The 24929-nt window shown below is 39.6% G+C and overlaps 1 protein-coding gene across 1 annotated transcript; it reads right to left on the bottom strand.

Annotated features, from left to right (window-relative positions):
- Positions 1–963: 963 nt before the first annotated feature.
- On the bottom strand, positions 964–9969 carry LOC131162844 (uncharacterized). The gene is made up of 3 exons (XM_058119450.1): positions 9955–9969; positions 9259–9720; positions 964–1377 (listed from the first exon to the last, which is right to left on the bottom strand). The coding sequence occupies exons 1-3, from the start codon at positions 9967–9969 to the stop codon at positions 964–966; spliced, it is 891 nt and encodes a 296-aa protein (XP_057975433.1).
- Positions 9970–24929: the final 14960 nt, after the last annotated feature.

The following is a 24929-nucleotide window of genomic DNA, read 5'->3' as shown; positions in this document are numbered from 1 at the left end:
TTCTGTAAAAGCAATTATGATGGTTGTGTTTATTTTAAATCATGTGATAAAGGTCATATATATATTTGCTATTATATGTTGATGACAGGTTGGTTGCTTGTCAAGACATGGATATGTTAAATCAAGTTAAGTGCATGCTCAAATCTGAATTTGAAATGAAAGACTTAGGACCTGTTAAAAGGATACTTGGTATGAAAATAACTAGAGAAAGGAATAAAAAGCTTCTCTACTTGTCTCAAAAGTCGTGTATTTCAAAGGTATTAAAAAGATTTGGAATGAGTCATGTTAAATCTACTTCTATTCCTATTACACAACATGTTAAGTTGTCTAACAAACAGTGTCCTGAAATTGAAGATGAGTCACTGTTTATGAATAGAATACCATATGCTAGTATGGTTGGTAGTGTAATGTATGCTATGGTATGTTTTAGACTGATCTATCTTATGCTGTAAGTCAAGTGAGTAGAGTTATGAGCAAACTTGGAAAACCACATTGGCATGCTTTGAACAAATTTTTCAATACTTGTCTGGAATAAAACAGTAAGGATTAATATTTGGTAAAAAGATATGTATTGTGAAATAGGGTTAAAAGGATATGTAGATTCTGACTATGTTGGAAATCTAGATACTAGGAAGTCTTTGTCTGGTATGGTCTTTTGTTTTTTAGGTAGTGCTATTAGTTGAACTTCGGACATGATGACTAAAGTAGTACCTAAATCCAAGTTTGAACATTGTTTAAACTTGGTTAATCTTGGAAGCTGTTAGTATTTTGTTTTGCAGGAACCGCCATGGGAGATGCTAAGGAGGTGCAAGGGTTACAAGCTTGTCAAGGTGGAGAATTGCAAGAGTGTCAAGCTTGATCTGGGACAGATCTGAGCCGTTCACCCCGCTGCAGATCAAACAGCTGCTGTGGTTTTTTTTATTTGTTAAGGGGGGCATTGTTGTAATTTGTTTTATTTTTCCTTTAGTTGTAAAATTGAACAGCAGGGGGCAGAGGCGCTGGATCTTGGCGTCTTCGCAGCTTCAAGAAAAACAGCAGCGCATGAGGGGTTCTTGACACTTCAGTTTTCAGCAGGTTCAGAAAGGAGAGCCGCGAGAGTCTTCCTCCAGCAGCGGAGCCGAGTCGTCTTCTTTGGCAGAACCGTGAGTCTCCTTCACCCAAACAGAGGAGACGCTTCCTTTGCTCCAGAAGCGAGAGACTCCTGCAGAGCCGTGAGGCTTCTTCATCACCAGTCGTGAGAGATCCCTTCCCCACCGAGAGAAAGCACCTGCAGCCGAGAGTGATCCTTCGCCTGTGCACGGGAGAGAAGGAGACGACAGGAGGGCGGTCGGCGCTGGGGATCTGCAGCGGAGGTTCGGTATTGGGGGGATGTCCAACCTTCAGCGGAGGTAAGTGCAAGGGTAAGGCAAGGAAAGCTCAGATTTGGTTTCTTGGGAGGGATTTCTTGTAAGGAAATCAGGGAGGAATATAGGGAGAAATTTAGGGTTCTTTGTAGGTGCAAAGAGAGGGTTTCTTGGATTATTCTTAGGCTGATTTTCAGAAGAGATCGGTAAGACAAGAAAGGATAAATTTGTGTGTACTTGTATTTATTTCCACCGATTTAATATAGTGTCTCTAGAGGTGAGTTTCTGACGTGGATGTAGGCCAATGGTTGGGCCGAACCACGTAAATATGTTCTTGTGGATTGTGCTTGTGACATATTTGTGTTTTGCTGAATATTATTTGGTGAACGTATATTTTTCTTGATCGGGCTTAGCACACACGCGTCAAAATAAACATGTTTATATTTAGGTGTTATTGTGGCTGGTTTGGAATTAATTAAAATCTGAAAATAGAATTAGCAATCAGCTGGAATTACACACAACAAGTGGTATCAGAGCCTGGCTATGTGATGGGGACCGCTAGGTTTGAAATATAAAAATTCACCGAGAAAAATGACTTTGGTTTATGGAGGATTAAGATGCGTGTCATCTTGGTACAGCAGGGGCTTGAGGAGGCTTTTCTTGGAGAAAAGAAGGGAGCATCCACTTCACAAGAGGGGAAACAAGATTTTCCCTCCATCGAAAAAGTGAAGCCCGAAATCCTCCAAAAGGCACATAGTGCCATTATCTTGTCCTTAGGAGACAAAGTGCTTAGGGAAGTTGCCAATGAGGATACAGCAGTTGGAGTGTGGTCAAAACTAGAAAGTTTGTACATGAAAAAATCTCTAGCAAATAGACTCCATAAGAAGACTAGACTTTACACCTTTAGAATGACCCCTGGAATATTGATTGATGAACATTTAGATGAATTTAATAAAATTCTTTTGGATCTTGCTAATATTGATATTAGTATAGATGAAGAAGATCAGACAATTCTTTTATTGAGTTCTCTTGATTCCACATATGACCATATTAAAGAAACTATGATGTATGGGAGAGAGAGGCTGACTTTAGAAGATGTGCAAGCCGTTTTGCACTCTAGGGAATTGCACACTAAGTTTGAGTCTAAATCAGGGTTAGGGGAAGGGTTAAATGTGAGAGGTAGGTCTGAAAAGAGGAATGAGAAAGGAAAAGACAAGAGGTCTAGATCAAAGTCTAAGAGTAAGGCACTAAAGTGTTATGCATGTCATAAGGAAGGACATTTTAGGAGGGACTGCCCTGAGAGGAAAAATGATGCAAATGCCACCACCTCTGAATCAAAGGGTAAGGCAGCTGTAGTTTTAGATGGGTATGATAGTGCAGAAGTGTTGAATGTCTCTGATAGAGATTCAGGAAATAATTAAGTTAGAAAAGTACAATTCATAATCGAGTCAATTAAGTAGTGATTCATATTGGATAATTAGTGTAAGATGGCTAGAATCGACTCTTACTAAAAACAAATTTTTTTCTTATTATAATTTATTTTTAAAATATAATAATCACACTTGTGTTCGAATTTATAGTTTACCCGCTTATAATGTGAGTTGTTTAATAATCATAGGTATAAAAGTGGGTGTGTGTGCGTGTGTTTGTATAAACTTATTTAAATCTAAATAAAAATATAACTATTCCTAAATTATACCTGTTGCTGCCATATTTGTCAAGGAGAATTTGGATCAATCATGACTTAGATCACCTGCTAAGAATGAAAGAGAAAACGGCTTGAAGTATCCCGAGTGTAGAGACCCGAATAATAATAATAATAATAATAATAATAATAATAATAATAATAATATGGAAAAGAGGAAGATTTAGCTTGGCACAGGCCAAACCTTCGACGATTTGGGGTGAGTTTAGAAAACCGTTGATGATTTTGAGTTACTACGACCAGGTAAGGGTAAAACGGTGAAAAATGTTTGGTTAAAAAGGTCAAACCGTCAACGGTGTCAAAAAAATCGTTGTCGGTTTCCCTTACACCAGCAGCTTATATAAAGGGGATCAAGCTCATTCTAATTGTAAAAATCAAATCTTCTCTCTCTCTCTCTCTCTCTCTCTCTCTCTCTCTCTCTCTCTCTCTCTCTCTCTCTCTCTCTCTCTCTCTCTCTCTCTCTTAGGGTTGTGGCTCTCACTCCCTCTCTCTTCGATCTCTTCTTTGATTTTAGTCCGAATCCGCTGATAAACGTGATTTCGAAATTTCGGTAGCGATTCTCCGTAATTTAACTGGAGTAGTTTCGTGAATTTGTCATTTTAGGCATCACTCCAAAATTATGGTAAAGAAGTTATTTTTAAAGTTTTAGTTCGTTATTGGGAGTATGTGGGCCTAGGAAGGTTAAATGACTGTTATTCTGTGGTTGAGTTGATTAAGTTAGGGTTATGGATACAGGGTTTTGCACGAATGCCGAAGGCACGATTTAGGATCCCTGCAGGCATTTCTCCGGAAATCTAATAAGGGAATAGATTATGTCAGGTATTTTTAGAAAATTCACCGATTAATTCGCAGTATTTAATTATAGAAATGATACATATAATTTTTCAGAATATCCAGGCATATGAGAATTATAAATTATGAGTAATTGTATTTTTTAGGAAACCGGGTGTTTGAGTTAAGTAAACCCTAGAAATTGATTTAATATTATTTTTCAGAAAAATATAATATTCTCAGACAGTTAGCATATTATAGAATAATACACAAATTGTGTGTCAAGAGTATAAATATTTTACTGCTGATATTAGCATGTCATATTATTTTATGATTACGCAGAATAAGCATAATTTGATAACGATTTTTATAAAAACTATAAATAGTACAGAAATTATGATATGATATTTTTCAGTATGCCGTGATATTTCAGTCGGCCTAGATGCCATGATATTTCAGTCGGCCCAGATGCCGTGAAATTTCAGCCGGCCTATATGTCGTGATATTTCAGCCGACCTAGTGTCGTGATATTTCAGTCGGCCCAGTGCCGTGACAGTTCAGCCGACCCAGTGCCATGATCAAATATATATAACAATTTATTCAAAAAAGTTAATATGACATATTTTACACAGAAACATGAAACAAGTTATATTACAATTATTTATGAAATTTATTATATAATAGTAGAACCCTGATGACTTAGTTTAGTTTCAGAGCACAGTACCGTAGCTATCAGTTCATATTAGTGCCACCACACGTTTCGGATAAAGTGTTGGTGATTGGTGAGAGTTATGGTGTATTCCTAAGAGGGGGGTGAATTGAGTATTTAAAATTTTTTTTTAGGTCAATTTATCCCTATTTTAATTCCATAATCAGTATAACACAACTTAGGGTATTTCTAAACAAGCATAAATCTCAAAAATAATAATGTATGCAAATATTTAAAATAATTATAACATTCAGCACAAATTGAACATAAGCATACAAGTGCGGAAAGCAAAGTATAGAAGTTAAAAAGAGTAAGAAAGAGAGAGCGCAAACACAAAGTTTTTAACAAGGTTCGGCGACTCCCGCCTACCTCCTCGCCTTGGTCAAATCACCCAAAGATTCCACTATCTGCTCCTTAAAATTGGGACGGAGCTTCCCATTACAATCCGCCTCTTACCAGGGCGAAACTTCCCTTTACAATTCGCTGCTTACACGAGGTGTAACTACCTCTTTACAATCCGCTACTTACACGAGGCGTAGCTACATCTTTTTACAATCCGTTGCTTCCACACGAGGCGTAGTTACCTCACCACAATTCACAATCCAAACCGTAGATACAAATGATATAAGGAATGAATTTTTCGTACAATGAAATGCTTCTTAATAAGCTGAATTGTACAATGTAAAAAAATTAATGCACTCTCAAATAATTTATAAAATTTGAAGCTTGGTAGAGTAAGGATATTCCTCTCAAAAATATTTTTCAAGTAAAAATGAGAGAGTGGAATGATTTGCTCAAAGCTACCTTGTAAAACTCAAAATATTTTCTCCAAAAGATTTTTCAAAATGAAGAGCAGGAGAAGAATATTTCTTTAAGATTGACCTTTAAAAACAAATAGCAAGAATGCACTCAAGCAAACTATATGGAAGAGAATATATGCTTAAACCTTGCTTGTATAACCAAAAGAATTTCCCCAAAAAGATTTTCAAAAAGTAAGAGTAAGAGAAAATAGATTTTGATCTTCAAAGAAAGTATAAAGATGAATAAGAATGAAAGAATTTTCAACAAGACTTTCCAAGTGTCTCTCTTATTTTCTCCAAGTGTATAGACTTGGTATTTATAGGAAAATTGGAAATATGACCGTTTTATGGCCGTTGGGGTATTAAAATATAAATAAATTTGAAAATTAGCCATTTTTTGGTCGTTGGGGCGCTTTTTACGCGGATACCTTTCAGTTTTTCAGGCATAACTTTTTATATACAACTTCAAATTGAACGTTCTTGGTATCAAAATAAAGTTAAGATAAAATTCCACAACTTTAATGTTGAACACTTTTTAAGATAAGGAGTTTTTGATTGATAAAGTTGCTCATCAATGAGATAGAAGAAACGTGAAGAGAATTTTTCTACTGCAGACACTCTTAAATATTTTGCACATAATTTTTACTATATAACTCCAAATTGAACGTACTTGGTATCAACAAAAATTTAAGGGAAAATTTCACAACTTTTATGTTGGACACTTTTTAAGATAATGAGTTATTGATAGAGAATGTGCTCATCAATGCGATGGAAGAAACATGAAGGGGTTTTTTTTTTTTAAAAAAAAAAAAAAAACTTGTTTTGGAAAAAATGTTTTCATGAAAAGTTTATGTCCCTAAGGTCAATCTAAGGTCTTAGTCATTTTGTGAGAGCTTCAATTCAAATCATATGATTATGCATGCACAAATTTAAACCTAATTACTATTACAACTTAAAGAATAAATAAAATCTTTATGCTTCTACTCCTTAGTACTCCATGGAATATGTCATAATTTGCACTCGATTAGGTACTCTTTCACTTTCATTTTGCATCCCTTATTTGTGCCTTCTGCATCATAAATATGTTTAAAGACTAAACGCACAAATAAGATGTTGTGATTTATCATAATCAAAATAGGGATCGGACTTAAAAAGTCAATAATTGGATAGTCGATTGATCTCAGAGTATAGTAGTGTGCCCCTCTGGCAGTTTGGACAAGGCTGGGCAGGCCAATCGTACTTACAAACGAGTTAGTTTTGGCTTAACATGGTAGGCCAACCATTGTTAGGTCCCGCCTACGAGCTGCACAACCCAATTATGTGGGGGTAAAATATGATATTATGTAACGACCTGCTCCTTTTTCACATATATATATATATATTTTTATAAATAAATTATCATCACATCATACATTCTAGCTCAGCAGGTCACAATCCACTTGGGCCCGTGGGCACCAGGGATATAATAAAACATACAGCAGAAGCCTACGCAGCAGAAAGTATAAAATCATATACATCTCATCATAATGTGCATAACACATACCAGAGTCACTACAATTACTATCTCACAGTATATACATCTCAAAAATGAAATCTAGGGACAATCCCCACAAAACCTAACTGTCCCTACCAAAAACTTACCCTTCCAAAGAGGGCAAACAACTGATCTAGATCAGTGGGGCTTTTCCCGCTCTCCTATTAGGGGCTCCTGAAAAATGTATAAGATTTAGGGGTGAGACACCTCTCAGTAAGGGAAATAAACTAATACCAGTGTGTGGCAACATGAGTATTCTGTGTTCTACATATACCATACATAACATGTTCAATACTGTTTATCAAATCTGGAAAAACATATGCATATCAAAACATGGCAGAACATACTGCATTTTCATAAACATTTCTCATCTCATATCCTAATAATAATAACATTAAAACAATTCTGGTAGGTTAGTTGGCTGTTGTCATGTATTACCCCCACATGACTGGGTTGTGTGGCCCGAAGGCGGGACCTGACAATGGTTGGCTGACCACTGCCAAGTCAAACAGTAGTCTGTAGGTCCGATGGGTCTACCCAGACTGGTCCGTACACCAGGGGCGATAACAGTACACTTCTTGAAAATAACCACATCGACCATCCAATCTCACACCACTCCGTACAGTGGCGTTAACACAGATATCATGATCACGAGGACCATGGACACATAGCAATGGTACCGTGCAAGTGCTAGCCTAGACCAAGCCAATCAGATTCTGATATCATATACATATACTAAAACCGTGATACATAAATATCTCATATCATTTATTTTCACATCAATCATATCATTTCACATATATACGTGTATCATGAAAATCATCGGCCCGTACGCCTGTATTACACATTTTATCATAGTTCGGCCCGTACGCTGGTAAATCACATAGCACAGCCCGTACGCTGGCAAACCACATAGCACGGCCCGTACGCTGGCAAATCACATAGCACGGCCTATACGCCGACAAATCACATAGCACAGTCCGTACGCTGGCAAATCACATAGCACGGCCCGTACACCGGCAAATCTCATCCACATAGCACGGCCCATATTCCGGCAAATCACATATACATATAAAAATATCTCGACCTGTACGCCGGTTTTCCATCATAGAAATCCATATCGTCCCCATTCCAAAAAAAAAAACAGTATTTCACAACATTTTTATACTCATGCCACACTAAAAAAATTTTCTACATATTCAACATATCATTTAAACAGTATTTTTCAAATATAAATCATATATATAAATATATTTATTTTTCCTGAAACCAGATGCTACATATATATACATACATTTTCTCAAAACAAAACTAGCTTAGTTTATCCCCTTACCTGATTCCTGAAAAGCCCCTAAGAAAATCTTCCCCGTACCCACAAGGTTCTCAACTCAACACCCTGAAAATGAAAACTCGCAGAATTAAAGTTTAGTAATTTCGTAAGTACAACATTTTCTATAACTACCACCAAGTCAAATTCGACTTAAAAAGTCTTACCTCAACTTAAGGATGATTCCCAACGTTCCCAATTAACACCCTGGAACTGAAAATTTTCAGTATTAAAGTTTAGTATTTTTACGCGTATATTACTTTCTTCAACTGTCAAAAATCCAAATATTGAATATAAAGTCTTACCTTGGATTTGGGATGAAATCTAACTTCGTTTCCCTGACGATCCACTCCGGCAGACTTGTAGAGAACTTTGCCAGGAGCATCGTGGTGGCTTCGGTTTGTCGATCCGGCGTAAAACTAGCCCGGAATCGAAGAGAGAGAGAGTCGTAGGAGAGAGAGAGGAGAGAGAGAGAGAGAGAGAGAGCACTTCCAAAAAAAAAATCCAAGTAAGCTTCTTGAAGAAGCTTTCCACTTTCTATATATATATATATATACCTTTGACCTTTATATTAAATGCATATCATAATAACTTACTTATATATATATATATATATACACACACACACACACATATATATATATATACATGCTTCAATATATGTAGATATATATATATATATATATATTTTCCCTATAATACTATTCATTTTACTTGTTAATTTAATTAATTAATTTTATTTTATTATTTTATTATTATATATATTTTTTAAAATTTTATTTTTTTCCCGATTACTACATTCCTCCCCCCTTAAAAGAATTTCGTCCTCAAAATTTACTGTTTTCGTAACTCGCCATCCTTTAATCAGGAAAAAGGGTCTACTCATTTTATTACCTACCCTCACTTATGGCGGAGGAATACCATGGTTACATTTCGAGTCTTGGAAGATTACATATACAAAAGAAAACCATTCTCCCAAAACTAAAGTACTACACTATTCAACCATTACATGTACCTGCAACAGAAAACTACTTAACTATTTACATTTATTCACTCAGACTTCTTGAAATAAATGCGGATACCTCTGCTTCATCTGCTCCTCAGACTCCCAAGAAGCCTCTTCTACTGCATGATTCCTCCACAAGACTTTTACTTGAGGAATCGTCCTGTTACGTAGCTCTTGCACTTTCCTATCCAAAATCTGTACTGGTACCTCCTCATATCCCAGTGAATCACTAATCTCCAACTCATCATAATTGATGACATGAGAAGGGTCTGGGACGTATTTCCTCAACATAGCAACATGAAATACGTTGTGAATCCTGGACAATACAGGTGGCAAAGCTAGCCTGTAGGCTACCAGTCCCACTTTATCTAGAATTTCAAATGGACCGATAAACCTAGGACTAAGTTTACCCTTCCTCCCAAATCGCATAACCCCTTTCATCGGAGCTATCTTCAAAAATACATGATCACCTACATCAAACTCTAAATTCTTGCGGCGATGGTCGGCATAACTCTTCTGTTGGCTCTGAGCTGCACTGATCCTATCCCTGATAAGACGAACTTTATCACACGCCTGCTGAACCAGCTCTGGTCCCACTACTCGCCGCTCACCCACTTCTTCCCAAAACAAAGGAGAACAGCATCTCCTACCATACAGAGCCTCAAATGGTGCTATGCCAATGCTAGATTGATAACTGTTATTATACGCAAATTCTACTAATGGCATGAACTGAGTCCAACTACCCCCAAAGTCTAATACACACGCTCTGAGCATGTCCTTTAATATCTGTATCATTCTCTCAGTCTGCCCGTCTGACTGAGGATGGAATGTCGTACTAAACGATAACTGAGACCCCAGAGCCTCCTACCTACAAACTCCTCCAAAATCGTGATGTGAATCGTGGGTCTCGATCCGACACAATAGACACAGGCACCCCATAAGAACGTACTATCTCCTGAATGTAAATCTCCGCTAAACGGCTAAGGGAGTAGCTGATCTTGATGGGAATAAAGTGGGCGGTCTTCGTCAATCGATCAACAATCACCCAGATGGCATTATGACCATGTAACGCCGTCGGCAGTCTTGACACGAAGTCCATCGATATGTGATCCCACTTCCACTCCGGGATGAATAACGGCTGCAACTGCCCTGCCGGTCTCTGGTGCTCAGCCTTTACCTGCTGGCACGTCAAACACTGCGCTACATACTCGGCAATCTTTTTCTTCATACCACTCCACTAGTATGACTCTCGTAGATCTCTGTACATCTTCGTACTATCGAGATGAACTGTATACAAAGATCTGTGAGCCTCCTCTAGAATAGTCTTCCTGATCTCAGTATCGAGAGGAACACATAATCTGGAACGGAACCGCAAAGCTCCGTCATTTGGGATACTGAACTCCTCCCCCTGCCCACTCTGTACTTTGTCTATCACCTCCACTAGCTCTGGATCTTCCTTCTGGGCAGCTTTAATTCTCTCCTGCAGGGTAGGCTGTACCACTAGGTTGGCAATACATACTAGGAGATCACTTTCCACCAACTCTATGCCGAGTCTCTCCAGATCCATTATGATCGGATGCTGGATCCCCATAACCGCCAACACTGGCTCTCTGGATTTCCTGCTCAATGCATCAGCTACCACGTTTGCTTTTCCTAGGTGATAACTGATGGTACAATCAAAATCCTTAATCAGCTCCAACCACCTTCTCTGCCTCATATTCAGTTCTTTCTGCGTAAAGAAATACTTCAAACTTTTATGGTCGGAGAAGATCTCACACTGTTCACCGTACAGGTAATGCCTCCAAATCTTCAGTGCGTGTACCACTGCAGCCAACTCAAGATCATAGGTAGGGTAGTTCTTTTCATATTCTTTCAACTGCCTGGATGCATACGCCACTACCCTGCCATGCTGCATCAATACACAGCCAAGTCCCTTCAAGGACGCATCACTGTAAATGGTATACCCTTCACCCCCACATGGGATGATCAACACTGGTGCTGTGACTTGTCTCTGCTTCAGCTCCTGAAAACTCTGCTCACAACTATCATCCCACCCAAATCTAACATTCTTCCTCGTCAGTCGTGTCAAGGGCCCTGACAAAGCTGAGAATCCCTCAACAAAATGACGGTAATAGCCTGCTAGCCCCAAGAAACTCTTGATCTCCTGGACATTTCTTGGTCTAACCCAATTCACTACAGCCTCAATCTTGCTAGGATCCACAGAAATACCGCCTCCAGATACAACATGCCCCAAGAACACGACCTTCTCCAGCCAAAATTCACATTTACTGAACTTGGCGTACAACTTCTTTTCCCGAAGTGTCTGCAAAACCTGCCTCAAGTGCGTCTCATGCTCCTCATAGTTCCTAGAATAGACCAGTACATCATCAATAAAAACAACAACAAACTGGTCTAGGTATTGGTGGAAGACTCTATTCATCAAGTCCATAAATACCGCAGGGGCATTCGTCAAACCAAACGGCATCACTAGAAACTCGTAATGCCCATACCTAGTCCTGAAGGCCGTCTTTGAGACGTCTTCTGCTTTCACCTTCACCCGATGGTAGCCAGATCTGAGGTCAATCTTCCAATACACCCGTGTACCCTGGAGCTCGTCAAACAAATCATCGATACGGGGTAGAGGATACCTATTCTTGATTGTCACTTTATTTATCTCCCTATAGTCTATACACATCCTCATAGTCCCGTCTTTCTTTTTCACAAATAAAATTGGAGCTCCCCACGGAGATACACTGGGCCGTATGAAGCCCTTATCTAGCAGATCTTGCAACTGATTCTTCAATTCTGCTAACTCCACTGGCGCCATTCGATAAGGTACTTTAGAAATCGGCGCTGTACTGGGAGGTAAATCAATAGAGAAATCCACCTCACGATCGAGTGGCAAGCCTGGTAACTCATCTGGAAAAACATCCACAAACTCCTTCACTACAAGCGTGCTAGTAAGTTTCGACTCATTCTCTGACATCTCTTTCACAACCGCCACAAACCCTTGACAACCACTCAACAGTAGTCTCCTGGCCTGAATAGTTGAAACTAGCTGAGGCGGGGATTGTACATGCGACCCTACAAACTTGAATTCTGCTTCCCCCAGGGGTCTAAATATCACCTCTCGTGCACGACAATCTATGCTGGCAAAATTAGCTGCTAGCCAATCCATGCCAAATATAACGTCAAACCCATGCATGTCTAACACTATCAAATCAGCAGACAATGTTTTCCCCTGAATCTCTACTGGGCAGTCGCGGAGTACCCTATCACACCTCACTACCGACCCAGTCGGTGTAGATACCAACAGTTCAACATCTAATGATTGTGTTTCAGCCTCACATAATTTAATACACCCCAAGGACACAAACGAGTGTGTAGCTCCTGAATCAAATAATGCAATAACTTTAAAAGAAAGCATAATGACCATACCTGTCACCACGTTACCTGATGCCTCAGCCTCACCCGGCGTCAAAGTAAACACCCTGGCTGGAGCCGTATTCCTCTGCTGGCCTCCCCGTGGTGCCTGATAACCTCCTCGGTATGGTCTAGGAGCTGGAACTGCATCTGGTGGAGTAGGGCAGTCTCGTACCATGTGCCCCGATCTACCGCAGCGATAGCACACCGGAGCTGCATATGGCGGAGTAGGACAATCTCGCACTATATGTCCCAATCTACCACAGCGGTAGCACACTACACCACCAGCTCGACACTCTCCCCAGTGCCTCCTACCACAAGTCTGACAAATTGGAGGACCCTGCCCTGTCTGCACCTAGCGTCCTCCCGTCTCCTGTCTCCGCCCTCTACCATGATTACCTCTCCTCCACTGACCCGGCCCGTGACCCTGCTGGTAGCTCGTAGATACAGATCTCTTCCTCTGTCCCTGCTCATCCGCATCAAGACGCTCACCAATCTCTGCCAAGGCCGCCCTGTCGACCAACTCAGCGAAGTCCTGGATCCGCAGCACCACCACCTGCCTAAATATACTCCGCCTCAAGCCTCTCTCAAACTGCCTCGCCTTCTTCACCTCATCAGGAATAATGTATGGAGCGAATCGAGAGAGCTCGATAAAACGTGCTGCATACTACTGGACGGATAGCTGTCCCTGCTTCAGACTCAGGAACTCTTCTACCTTAGCCTCCCTCACAGTAGCTGGAAAATATCTGTCAAAGAACAGATCTTTAAACCGGTCCCATGTCATAGCTATTAGAGTCACCCTCTGCTGCTCTAATAGTCTCACCGCGGTCCACCACCTCTCAGCCTCTCCTGTCAATTTATAGGTGGCAAAGAGGATCCTCTGTTCCTCAGTACATTGCAGCACAGCCAAGATTTTCTCAATCTCCTGCATCCAGTTCTCAGCGGCTACAGGATCAACTCCACCTGAGAACGCCGGAGGATTCATCTTCATAAATTTCTCTATAGTGCACCCATGGCCTGTAGATGGACCACTCTGCTCCCTCGAGCTCCTAGCAATCTCAACCATAACTTGCTGAGCCACGCTCCGTAATACCGCATCAGAGTCGGTCCTAGCTGCACCTGATAGTCCTGCTCCATCACTGCCACTCGCATGGGCACTATGTCGTTCTGGATCCATCCTGAAAAATAGCAGTTGCAATTCAGTAATCCTATCCTCATAATTTACCCACCTATCCTCACCACTCATCTCAACATTTCTAACTCGTTGTTAATCCCCAGTCCTACATTCTAGGAACACAACCCGATAATAGCTTACTATGGTTTTCCTGAAATCATCACCCTAGGAAAAACACAGAAACTACTACAGAAGTCCTGCCTCTAGACTGTAGAACAAAATCTCAAATCCTTTCCTAAACTCTGGTATTGTTCCTGCTGCACTCTAAAGTCTACAGAACCTAGCAACCTAGGCTCTGATACCAACTGTAACGACCTTCTCCTTTTTCACATATATATATTTTTTATAAATAAATTATCATCACATCATACATTCTAGCTCAGCAGGTCACAATCCACTTGGGCCCGTGGGCACCAGGGATATAATAAAACATACAGCAGAAGCCTACGCAGCAGAAAGTATAAAATCATATACATCTCATCATAATGTGCATAACACATACCAGAGTCACTACAATTACTATCTCACAGTATATACATCTCAAAAATGAAATCTAGGGACAATCCCCACAAAACCTAACTGTCCCTACCAAAAACTTACCCTTCCAAAGAGGGCAAACAACTGATCTAGATCAGTGGGGCTTTTCCCGCTCTCCTATTAGGGGCTCCTGAAAAATGTATAAGATTTAGGGGTGAGACACCTCTCAGTAAGGGAAATAAACTAATACCAGTGTGTGGCAACATGAGTATTCTGTGTTCTACATATACCATACATAACATGTTCAATACTGTTTATCAAATCTGGAAAAACATATGCATATCAAAACATGACAGAACATACTGTATTTTCATAAACATTTCTCATCTCATATCATAATAATAATAACATAAAAATAATTCTGGTAGGTTAGCTGGCTGTTGTCATGTATTACCCCCACATGACTGGGTTGTGTGGCCCGAAGGCGGGACCTGACAATGGTTGGCCGACCACTGCCAAGTCAAACAGTAGTCTGTAGGTCCGATGGGTCTACCCAGACTGGTCCGTACACCAGGGGCGATAACAGCACACTTCTTGAAAATAACCACATCGACCATCCAATCTCACACCACTCCGTACAGCGGCGTTAACACAGATATCATGATCACGAGGACCATGGACACATAGCAATGGTACCGTGCAAGTGCTAGCCTAGACCAAGCCAACCAGGTTCTGATATCATATACATATACTAAAACCGTGATACATAAATATCTCATATCATTTATTTTCACATCAATCATATCATTTCACATATATACGTGTATCATGAAAATCATCGGCCCGTACGCTGGTAAATCACATAGCACAGCCCGCACGCTGGCAAACCACATAGCACGGCCTATACGCCGACAAATCACATAGCACAGCCCGTACGCTGGCAAATCACATAGCACGGCCCGTACGCTGGCAAATCTCATCCACATAGCACGGCCCATATGCCGGCAAATCACATATACATATAAAAATGTCTCGACCTGTACGCCGATTTTTCATCATAGAAATCCATATCGGCCCCATTCCAAAAAAAAATAGTATTTCACAACATTTTTATACTCATGCCACACTAAACAAATTTTCTACATATTCAACATATCATCATTTAAACAGTATTTTCCAAATATAAATCATATATATAAATATATTTATTTTTCCTGAAACCAGATGCTACATATATATACATACATTTTCTCAAAACAAAACTAGCTTAGTTTATCCCCTTACCTGATTCCTGAAAAGCCCCTAAGAAAATCTTCCCCGTACCCACAAGGTTCTCAACTCAACACCCTGAAAATGAAAACTCGCAGAATTAAAGTTTAGTAATTTCGTAAGTACAACATTTTCTATAACTACCATTAAGTCAAATTCGACTTAAAAAGTCTTACCTCAACTTAAGGATGATTCCCAACGTTCCCAATCAACACCCTGGAACTGAAAATTTCCAGTATTAAAGTTCAGTATTTTTACGCGTATATCACTTTCTTCAACTGTCAAAAATCCAAATATTGAATATAAAGTCTTACCTTGGATTTGGGATGAAATCCAACTTTGTTTCCCTGACAATCCACTCCGGCAGACTTGTAGAGAACTTTGCCAGGAGCGTCGTGGTGGCTTCGATTTGTCGATCCGGCGTAAACCTAGCCCGGAATCGAAGAGAGAGAGAGTCGTAGGAGAGAGAGAGAGAGAGCACTTCCAAAAAAAAATCCAAGTAAGCTTCTTGAAGAAGCTTTCCACTTTCTATATATATATATATATATACCTTTAACCTTTATATTAAATGCATATCATAATAACTTACTTATATATATATATATATACACACACACACACACACACACACACACATATATATACATGCTTCAATATATGTAGATATATATATATATATATATATTTTTCCCTATCATACTATTCATTTTACTTGTTAATTTAATTAATTAATTTTATTTTATTATTTTATTATTATATTTTTTTTTAAAATTTTATTTTTTTCTCGGTTACTACATATTAACTAGCTATCCATCCATGGGAGAATTTCAGTATTATACAGATATGACAAATGATTTACATGTATAGAAAAATTTATTATGACACAGTATGCTTATGTTAAAATATGATTTCTTCAGACTTATATAGATATGATTTCTCTAGACTTATATAAATATGATAACAGATTTACCCGATTTATTAGATACAGTTAATGATGTACAGTATATGTTTATAACACAGTAGAACTCATATTGCCACAGACTGATAATAATCTATTCCACTTACTAAAAGGTGTCTCACCCCATAATTCAAACATTTTAGGAAATCTAGACAGACGTGTAGAGTGAGCTCCAAGGTAGAGGAGGTTATGATACTGCCCTAGTTTCAGGGTAAGTCTTTGAGTCAGGGGATGTGTTTTGTGTAATCTCTAGGAGTTTTTGTGGAATTTGGGGATGTACATGTATATTTATGGAAACAGTAGAACTTTGGTATTGTATATAAGGTTCAGTTATATCATGTTTTTCGCTGAATAGATGGTATGTATTTATGGACAGGTATATCCCCGGTACCCCACTTTGGGTCTGAGTTGACTTTGTTTATATTTTGTGGTAAATAGTAGAATTTTCGGGTCGTGACAGTTTGGTATCAGAGTCTAGGTTATTAGGTTCTGTAGACTTTAGTACACAACGAAAAACAATACCAAAGTATAGGAATGGATCTTGAAGAGGGTAGGGAATGGATAGATTGAGATTTCAGTAAGTCATTATTGGAGGTTCAGATAAGAATTTAGGGTTTTGTCTCGCAGCCTGGAGGCAGGAACTTCTTGATGGTTTATGTGATTTTCTTGACGATTTCAAGAAAACTATGGTAAACTATCGTTGGGTTTTGTTTCTTAATTGCAGGACTGAATCTTAAATGGGGATATTTTATGGTTTATTAGTTAGATAAGTGCACAAATCGTGTTATGATACAAGATTCTAAGGTTGTTTGCTGCCCTAATCTCATGATGGACCCTAGAGGTAACATCGTGAACGCTGGAGGTAGTCGCGATGTGGGGGCCTACAGTATGGGTGCCAGTGACTCTTATCAGGTGCTGCGTAGTGTGGCTCAGCAAGTTATGACATAAATAGCCTAGAATTTCGAAGAACAAGACTGCCCACTAAATGAACAGGGCTACACGATCAGACATTTTACTTGTATGAATCCCTCGTCATTTTCAAGAGAGCCGACCCGTTCATGGCAGAGAATTGTGTCCAGGAGATTGAGAAAATACTGACAGTGCTACATTGCACTGATGAATAGAGAGTTCTCTATGCTACATTTAGGTTAACTGGTGAGGTCGAGCGGTGGTGGACAACTATGAAATTACTGGAGGAGCAGAGACTAGTACCAGTAGCAATGACTTGGAGCTAGTTTAAGGAGATATTCTTCGACCAATACTTCCTCACCACCACTAAAGAAGTTAAGGTAGAGGAGTTCTTGAATTTAACCCAAGGGTACTTAACGATTCAGCAGTACACGACAAAGTTTATTGAGCTGTCTCGTTTTTCCCCGTACATGGTTCCAAATAAGGCAAAGAAGGCAAAAAAATTTGAGAGAGGCTTGAGGCAAGAAATCTATGAACATGTGGCAGTTTTAAAGGAGCAAGATTTCTCAGAACTGGTAGATAAGGCCACTGTTGCAGAGAAAAGCAGGCAAAAGGGTGCTGAGGTGCAGAGTTAGAGAAAAAGGCCCACGCCTCTTAGATTTCAGGAGGGTACTAGCCAAGGCCCAGGGAGGAGAGGCAAATACAGTGGTGGATAGAGACAGGTAATGGGAAACCGTGAGTATTAAGGTGAGCAGACTTATCCTATTTGCCCTAGTTGTGGCAGGAGGCATGTGGAGGATGTCGAGCAGGAATGAATGTCTATTATCAGTGTGGTAGACCGGGTCACTTGGCACGAGATTGTCGTGTGTAGCCGAGCAATGCTCCTGCTCCCAAAAAATTTTGGGGAATCAATCAGGCACCCTGAGGCGGTCAACAGAGGAATACCGCGTAGGCGCGGGTCTATGCACTAACATCGGGAGATGCTGAGGCAGCCGGTGATGTGGTGACAAGTATTATTACTATGCTTTCAATTAAAACTATTGTTTTGTTTGATTCAAGGACCATATACTCTTTTGTATCTATGGGACACATCAAATTATGTGGGTTAGAAACTCAGTTGCTAGACAACGAATTATAAGTAACCACATTGAAAAAATTAGTAGTGAGGTGTAGAAGGGTGCTTAAAGGTTATCCAGTGGATATTCAAGGGAGAGTGTTACCAGTTAATCTCGTAGTGTTAGATATGCAAGGGTTTGACGTGATTTTGGGAATGGACTGGCTAAACTCTAATTACGCCAACATTGATTGTCATAAGAAAGAGGTGGTATTTAGACCTCTTGGAGAGAAGGAGTTTAGATTTGTGGGGTCGTGTGTGCGCTCCTCACCACATTTAGTGTCAGCTATCCAAGTGAGAAGGCTACTCCTGAACGGATGTCATGCGTACATAGCATGTGTAAAGGAAATGCTAGAGGGAGAATTGAAACTTACTGATATTCCAATCGTGAGGGAATTTTCAGATGTCTTCCTAGAGGAGTTACCGGGATTACCTCATGATCATGAAAATGAATTTGTCATTGATTTACTTCCAAGGACAGCACCGATTTCTAAAACACCATAAAGAATGGCTCCAGTAGAATTGAAAGAACTAAAAATCAGTTGTAAGAATTATTAGATAAAGGATTTATCAGATCTAGTGTATCGCCCTGGAGAGCACCTGTTCTGTTTGTAAAGAAGAAAGACGGGATGATGAGGATGTGTATCGACTACAAAGAGATAAATAAAGTGACAGTTAAGAACAAGTATCATCTTCCTCGTATTGATGACTTGTTAGATCAGCTCTAGAGAACACGGGTCTATTCTAAAATTGATCTTCTATCCGGGTACCATCAAGTGAAGGTCAAGGTAAAGGATGTTCCAAAGACAACGTTCTGAACTCGGTATGGCCACTATGAGTTTTTGGTTATGCCATTCGGACTGACGAATGCTCTTGTTGCATTCATGGACCTGATGAATAGGGTCTTTCATCAATACTTGGACAAGTTTGTTTTAGTTTTCATAGATGACATTATGGTCTATTCGAAGAGTTTAGAGGAGCACGAAAATCATTTGAGGATGGTGTTATAGGTGTTGAGAGAAAGGAAGTTGTATGCTAAACTCAGAAAGTGTGAATTCCAGTTAGAGAAAGTCACATTCCTTGGACATGTTATATCCGAGAATGGTATCTCTATAGATCCTAACAAGATCGAAGTGGTAGTGAATTGAGTGAAACCAAGGAATGTTCAAGTGATCAGAAGTTTCTTGGGACTGGCAGGATTGTAGTAACCGGAACCAAGAAAATAAATAAATAAATAAAATAGAAGAGAAAGGAAAGGAAAAAGAGGATTTTGGTTTGGCTAGGGCCAAAACCGTCGCCAGTTTTATGAGGATCAGAAAAATCGTTGACGATTTTCCTGCAGGTAAACAACCGAGAGCTGGTTTAAGGCCAAACCGTTGCTGGTTTTGTCAAGCCTAGAAAAATCGGCGATGGTTTTCCAACAAGCCAGTTTACTTAAGGGCTAAGTTACACTTTTTCTTTCATATTTCACATTTGCTCTCTCTCTCTCTCTCTCTCTCTCTCTCTCTAAATTAGGGTTTCAGTTATTTTTCTCTCTCTAGCTTGGGAACTCTCCACTAGTGCTCTCTGACCCTCTCTCCCTTCTCCTGGCACATAAGCCATTGATTTTCGGTGAATTTATGCGGATAGATTTTCGTGGTTTTGAAGGTTTAGGCATTTTCTTTAGGATCAGGTAAGGGAATTATATTATGTCAAATTTTTTTTTGAATTATGGACTGATTAAATTGCAATTTATGTTTACAAAAACGATATATATGATTTTCTAAACGAATTGGTTATATGGAAATGGTCGTTTGGAATTTTATACATTTTTGGGGAAAACTAATGTGAATGGTTTGAAATCTCCTATTTTCAATAAAATATGTAGTTTGAGTTAAATAAAACCCTGGAGATGCTCATACCCTTGTTTTCAACAACTTGAATGTTTCCCCATCAGTTTATTTATTTATGGTTATCAGATGAAAATTGTGTGGCATGAGAACCGTTTTTAAATGACATATCTAAACAAAATGTTTTTACTTATATTATACAGTATGATATGACGACTGTAAGGACCTGACCCGAGAATTTTGAATTAAATAAATAAGAAAAGGGGAAAGAATTTAAAAAGGAAAAATCAGCAGGGTACATCAATGAGGCTCCTTCTCTCGTTGACGAAGTCCCTTCTATAGCTCGGCGACGAAATTCAGAGGTTTGTCGACGAGTGGATGCTAAGAGATTTTGGGAATTCTGAAATCTCAGGCTCGTCCACGAGGCCAACTTCGTTGTTGATGAACTCCTTTCTTATGCTTGTCGACGAGGACGCCGTCTCGTCGACGAGGCTGGCCGGGTCAAAGGTTTATAAATATCTAATTCACTTGCTTAATGGAGAAGAAAACTAAGATTCTCTCTCTCTCTCTCTCTCTCTAGAATTCGAAGGGGACTCTCTCTCTCTCTCTCTCTCTCTCTCTCTCTCTAGGAGTTTAGGCTATCTGTTACCTGAATTGACGATTCGACGTTGCCACATAGATTAGGAGGAGAATCGCTATACTTATAGTGGATCGGAATTTCATTTCGGGGATTTTCGAGTTTTGTTCCAAAATTGAGGTAAGGGTCCGATTTCATTTTTGGTTCAGCAGATCTGTAATGGCTGTGATTATTTTGAAGTATTTCTTTTCAATTTTTAGGTTTTGAGGGTCCCATGTCGTTGTTTTGGACCGATTAAGTTCATGTTTCGATTTTTGAGGAAAGGTAAGGAGTTTCTGTTTATATCAATTGTATTTGTAATCCGAATCAGTTACAGTTTTACGATTCTATGGATGTTTTCGTTACTTATTTGGAAAAATCTATCAGGTAAAATTACAGGATTTTCAGTTTACAGCTTTTGGGAAAATTGGGGGTTTCGGGTATCATCTTCATTTTTGTTGGAAAACTTTATATTAGTATAAACTGTGATATAGAGATGACCGTACCTTTGATTGTTTTAAATTGTATTTCTAGAATACCTCATATGTGATTGTGTGTTTACCCAAATAAATGTGGAATGAGATGATGAATTTGAGTGATGTATTTTATGGAAAAGCGTGTCGGTTAACTACCGTAGGCTATATGTATTTGAAATGATATATAAGAACGTGAGTTCCAAAATGTTCCAGGTTTTGTGAAAAATGTTGAGTTGGGATTTTCACGCCTAGAACCCGCGGATGGGTCCCAAGTGTGATTATAGTAATCTAACCTCTTTCTGTATTATTTAAAATATACATGTTACTATACTAAATGAGGATCCGACCTCGTGGGGTGCACGTAAACCCTATACACAATTACATAGATGTCTATGCACATCAAATATGCATTGAAAATATTTTTTCTATACATACATCATACCATACCAGAGTCTATACATAATTGGAATATACATTCCTAAAATACTATACATACTCCGGGTGTCTACAAAACCCAACACTGACTACCTGGCTACAAAACCCGTACTTACACAGGTACTAAACGTAGCTAACCAACACCTATGCTTCCGAACGCTAGGATGCTAGTTTCGGCTACCCGAAGGACCTGAAAAACATTTGTATATTCGGGGTAAGACATCTCTCAGTAAGGAAGAAAGCAGGTTATATTAGTGTGTGACATACAAGTTTTATTTCAACATAAAACATAACACGATATAGTTCCAGTATTTTCACAATTCAGTTCCACTACATACGATACCAAATATACGGTCAGTGTCATCACACTCAAGCACCTGATAGCCTGCAATAACCGAAGCCTCACAACGATATCATTGCCAGTACGGTATCCACTCACACCCATCAGTGACCAGCCGGAACAAATAGTGATATTTCACACCCTCGGATATAGAGTCGGATACTCTCGTACATGGTAATTAGCCGAGACATGGTGGTAGCGTACGGTAATTAGCCGCCCCTAGCTGCTTTACGAAACCTGGAACAATTTTGGAATTCACGTTCCTATACTTATCAACATACGATAATTAGACGCCCCTAACTGTTTTACAAAATCTAGAACATTTTACATACAATAGTTCATTCCATACTTATTTTAGCATACGCAAATCATATCATTTTCAGTTCGAGAAATACAGTTTAATACAAACACAGGTACGGTCATCTCAATACTATAGTTTTATACAATATATGATTTTCTAACAGAAATAGAGATGATACCCGAAACCCCCAATTTTTCCAAAAATTGTAACTCGAAAATCCCACATTTTCACTCGATAGATTTTCCCAAATAAGTATACAAAACATACATACGATCATAAACTACATGTTTACTAATCCCGATTTCAAAAATAATTGAAATAAACAGAATCCCCTTACCTTTTCCCGAATACCAAAATACAAACTCTACGGCTCCAAAATTACGAATTGAGTCCCCAAAACCTAAACATCAAAGAACTATACTTCACTATAATTCTTTCTACTACATATATACCAAAACGAAACTGAAATCAGACCTTTACCTCGATTTTGGGTCAAAACCCAAAAATCCTCGAAACGAATTTCTAATCCGCTATAAACTTAGAGATTCCCTTCCTAATCCACATGGTAACGTCGGATCGTAGATTTCGCCAATTGACTGCCTGAAATCCCAGAGAGAGAGAGGTTTTTGATTTTCTTAACCATTAAGCAAAGCCAAAGATATTTATAAACAAGTTGACCCGGTCAAACTCGTCGACGAGATGGCGTCCTTGTCAGCTGGCCGCAGAAGGAAGTTTGTCGATGCCAAGGTGACCTCGTCAACGAGCTACTAAATCTCGTCGCCAAGCTAAACAAGAGGCTTTGTTGACGAGAAAGGAAGCTTTATCTACGAGCCCTGTAGATTTTTGCTTTTAAAACTTTCCTTCTCTTTTCCATATTTGTTTAATACACTTATCTCATATCAGGTTCTTACAACCTCCCCTCCTTACAAAATTTTGTCCTCGAAATTTGTAATCTCTCATTTACCAACTCAACTACATACCCAAACGCATACTCGACTGTAGAAAGAGCCGGAAGCCACCCATATAGTAGTCTCGTCCCAAATACATACATACCCTCACTTATGGATGAGGAATACCGTGGTTACATACATACATTGTCTCGAGAGCTCACAATATTACCAAACTCTCCCAGAGACTAACCATACAACGTTACTACAATAGTAGAATGTTACATACATACATACCCATACCAATCCTGCTACTAAAACTACTACTCAGAACAACTGTGGATGTTTCCGGCGTATTTCCGTCTCTAACTCCTAAGAAGCTTCCTCAACCGCATGATTATGCCACAGTACCTTCACTAACGATATCTCCTTGGTACGCAGCTTCTAAACTTTACGGTCCAGAATTTGAACGGGTATCTCCTTATACGCCAAAGCATCCTCAATCTCTAAAGATTCGTAACTAATCACATGCGACGGATTTGACACGTACCTCCTCAACATGGATACGTGGAACACATCATGGATCCTCGAGAGCGTTGGGGGTAGTGCAATCTTGTAGGCCACCGGACCCACTCGTTCTAGTACCTCGAATGGTCCGATATACCTTGGGCTCAGCTTGCCCTTCTTCCTGAATCTATCACCTCTTTCATCGGAGCGATTCTCTGAAATATCTTACCCCCAACCTCGAATTCCAACTCATGATGGTGAACATCTGCGTAACTCTTTTGCTGACTCTGAGCTGATTTAATCCTATCCTTGATCAATTTGACCTTCTCAAAAGCCTGCTGTATGAGTTCAGGACCCAATATCTGCCGTTCACCGACCTCATCCCAATACAGAGGAGACTGACACCTCTGACCATACAATGCCTCGAACGGTGCCATCCCGATACTAGCCTGGAAGCTGTTTTTATAGGCAAACTCCACCAATGGTAGAAACTGAATCCAACTACCACCGAAGTATAATGCACAAGCCCGTAACATATCCTCCAAGATCTGTATCGTCCTCTCTGACAGTCCATCGGTCTGGGGGTGGAACGTTGTACTGAAATTAAGTTTCGTCCCTAGTGTTTCCTGTAAACTCTTCCAGAATCGAGAAGTGAATCTTGGGTCTCGATCTGAAACTATGGACACGGGTACCCGTGCATTCTGACTATCTCTTGCACATACAATACTGCTAGCCTACTCAAAAAGTAGCTAACCTTCATCGATACAAAGTGAGCAGATTTAGTAAACCTGTCCACGATTACCCAGTTGACGTTCTGCCCCATGTAGTGCTGGTGGTAACCTGGTGACAAAATCCATGGAGATGTCCTCCCATTTCCACTCTGGAATACTCAATGGATGCAACGACTCTTCTGGCCTTTGATGTTCAGCTTTCACCTGCTGACACGTCAGACATTGCTCCACAAATCGAGCAATCTCCCTCTTCATACCACTCCACTAGAAGGGCTCGCGCAAATCTCG

Source organism: Malania oleifera, chromosome 8 (assembly GCF_029873635.1).
Source record: "Malania oleifera isolate guangnan ecotype guangnan chromosome 8, ASM2987363v1, whole genome shotgun sequence".
NCBI classification, from domain to species: Eukaryota; Viridiplantae; Streptophyta; class Magnoliopsida; order Santalales; family Ximeniaceae; genus Malania; species Malania oleifera.
The sequence above is the reverse complement of the archived record's forward strand: the minus strand, read 5'-3'. Positions and strand labels throughout refer to the sequence as shown.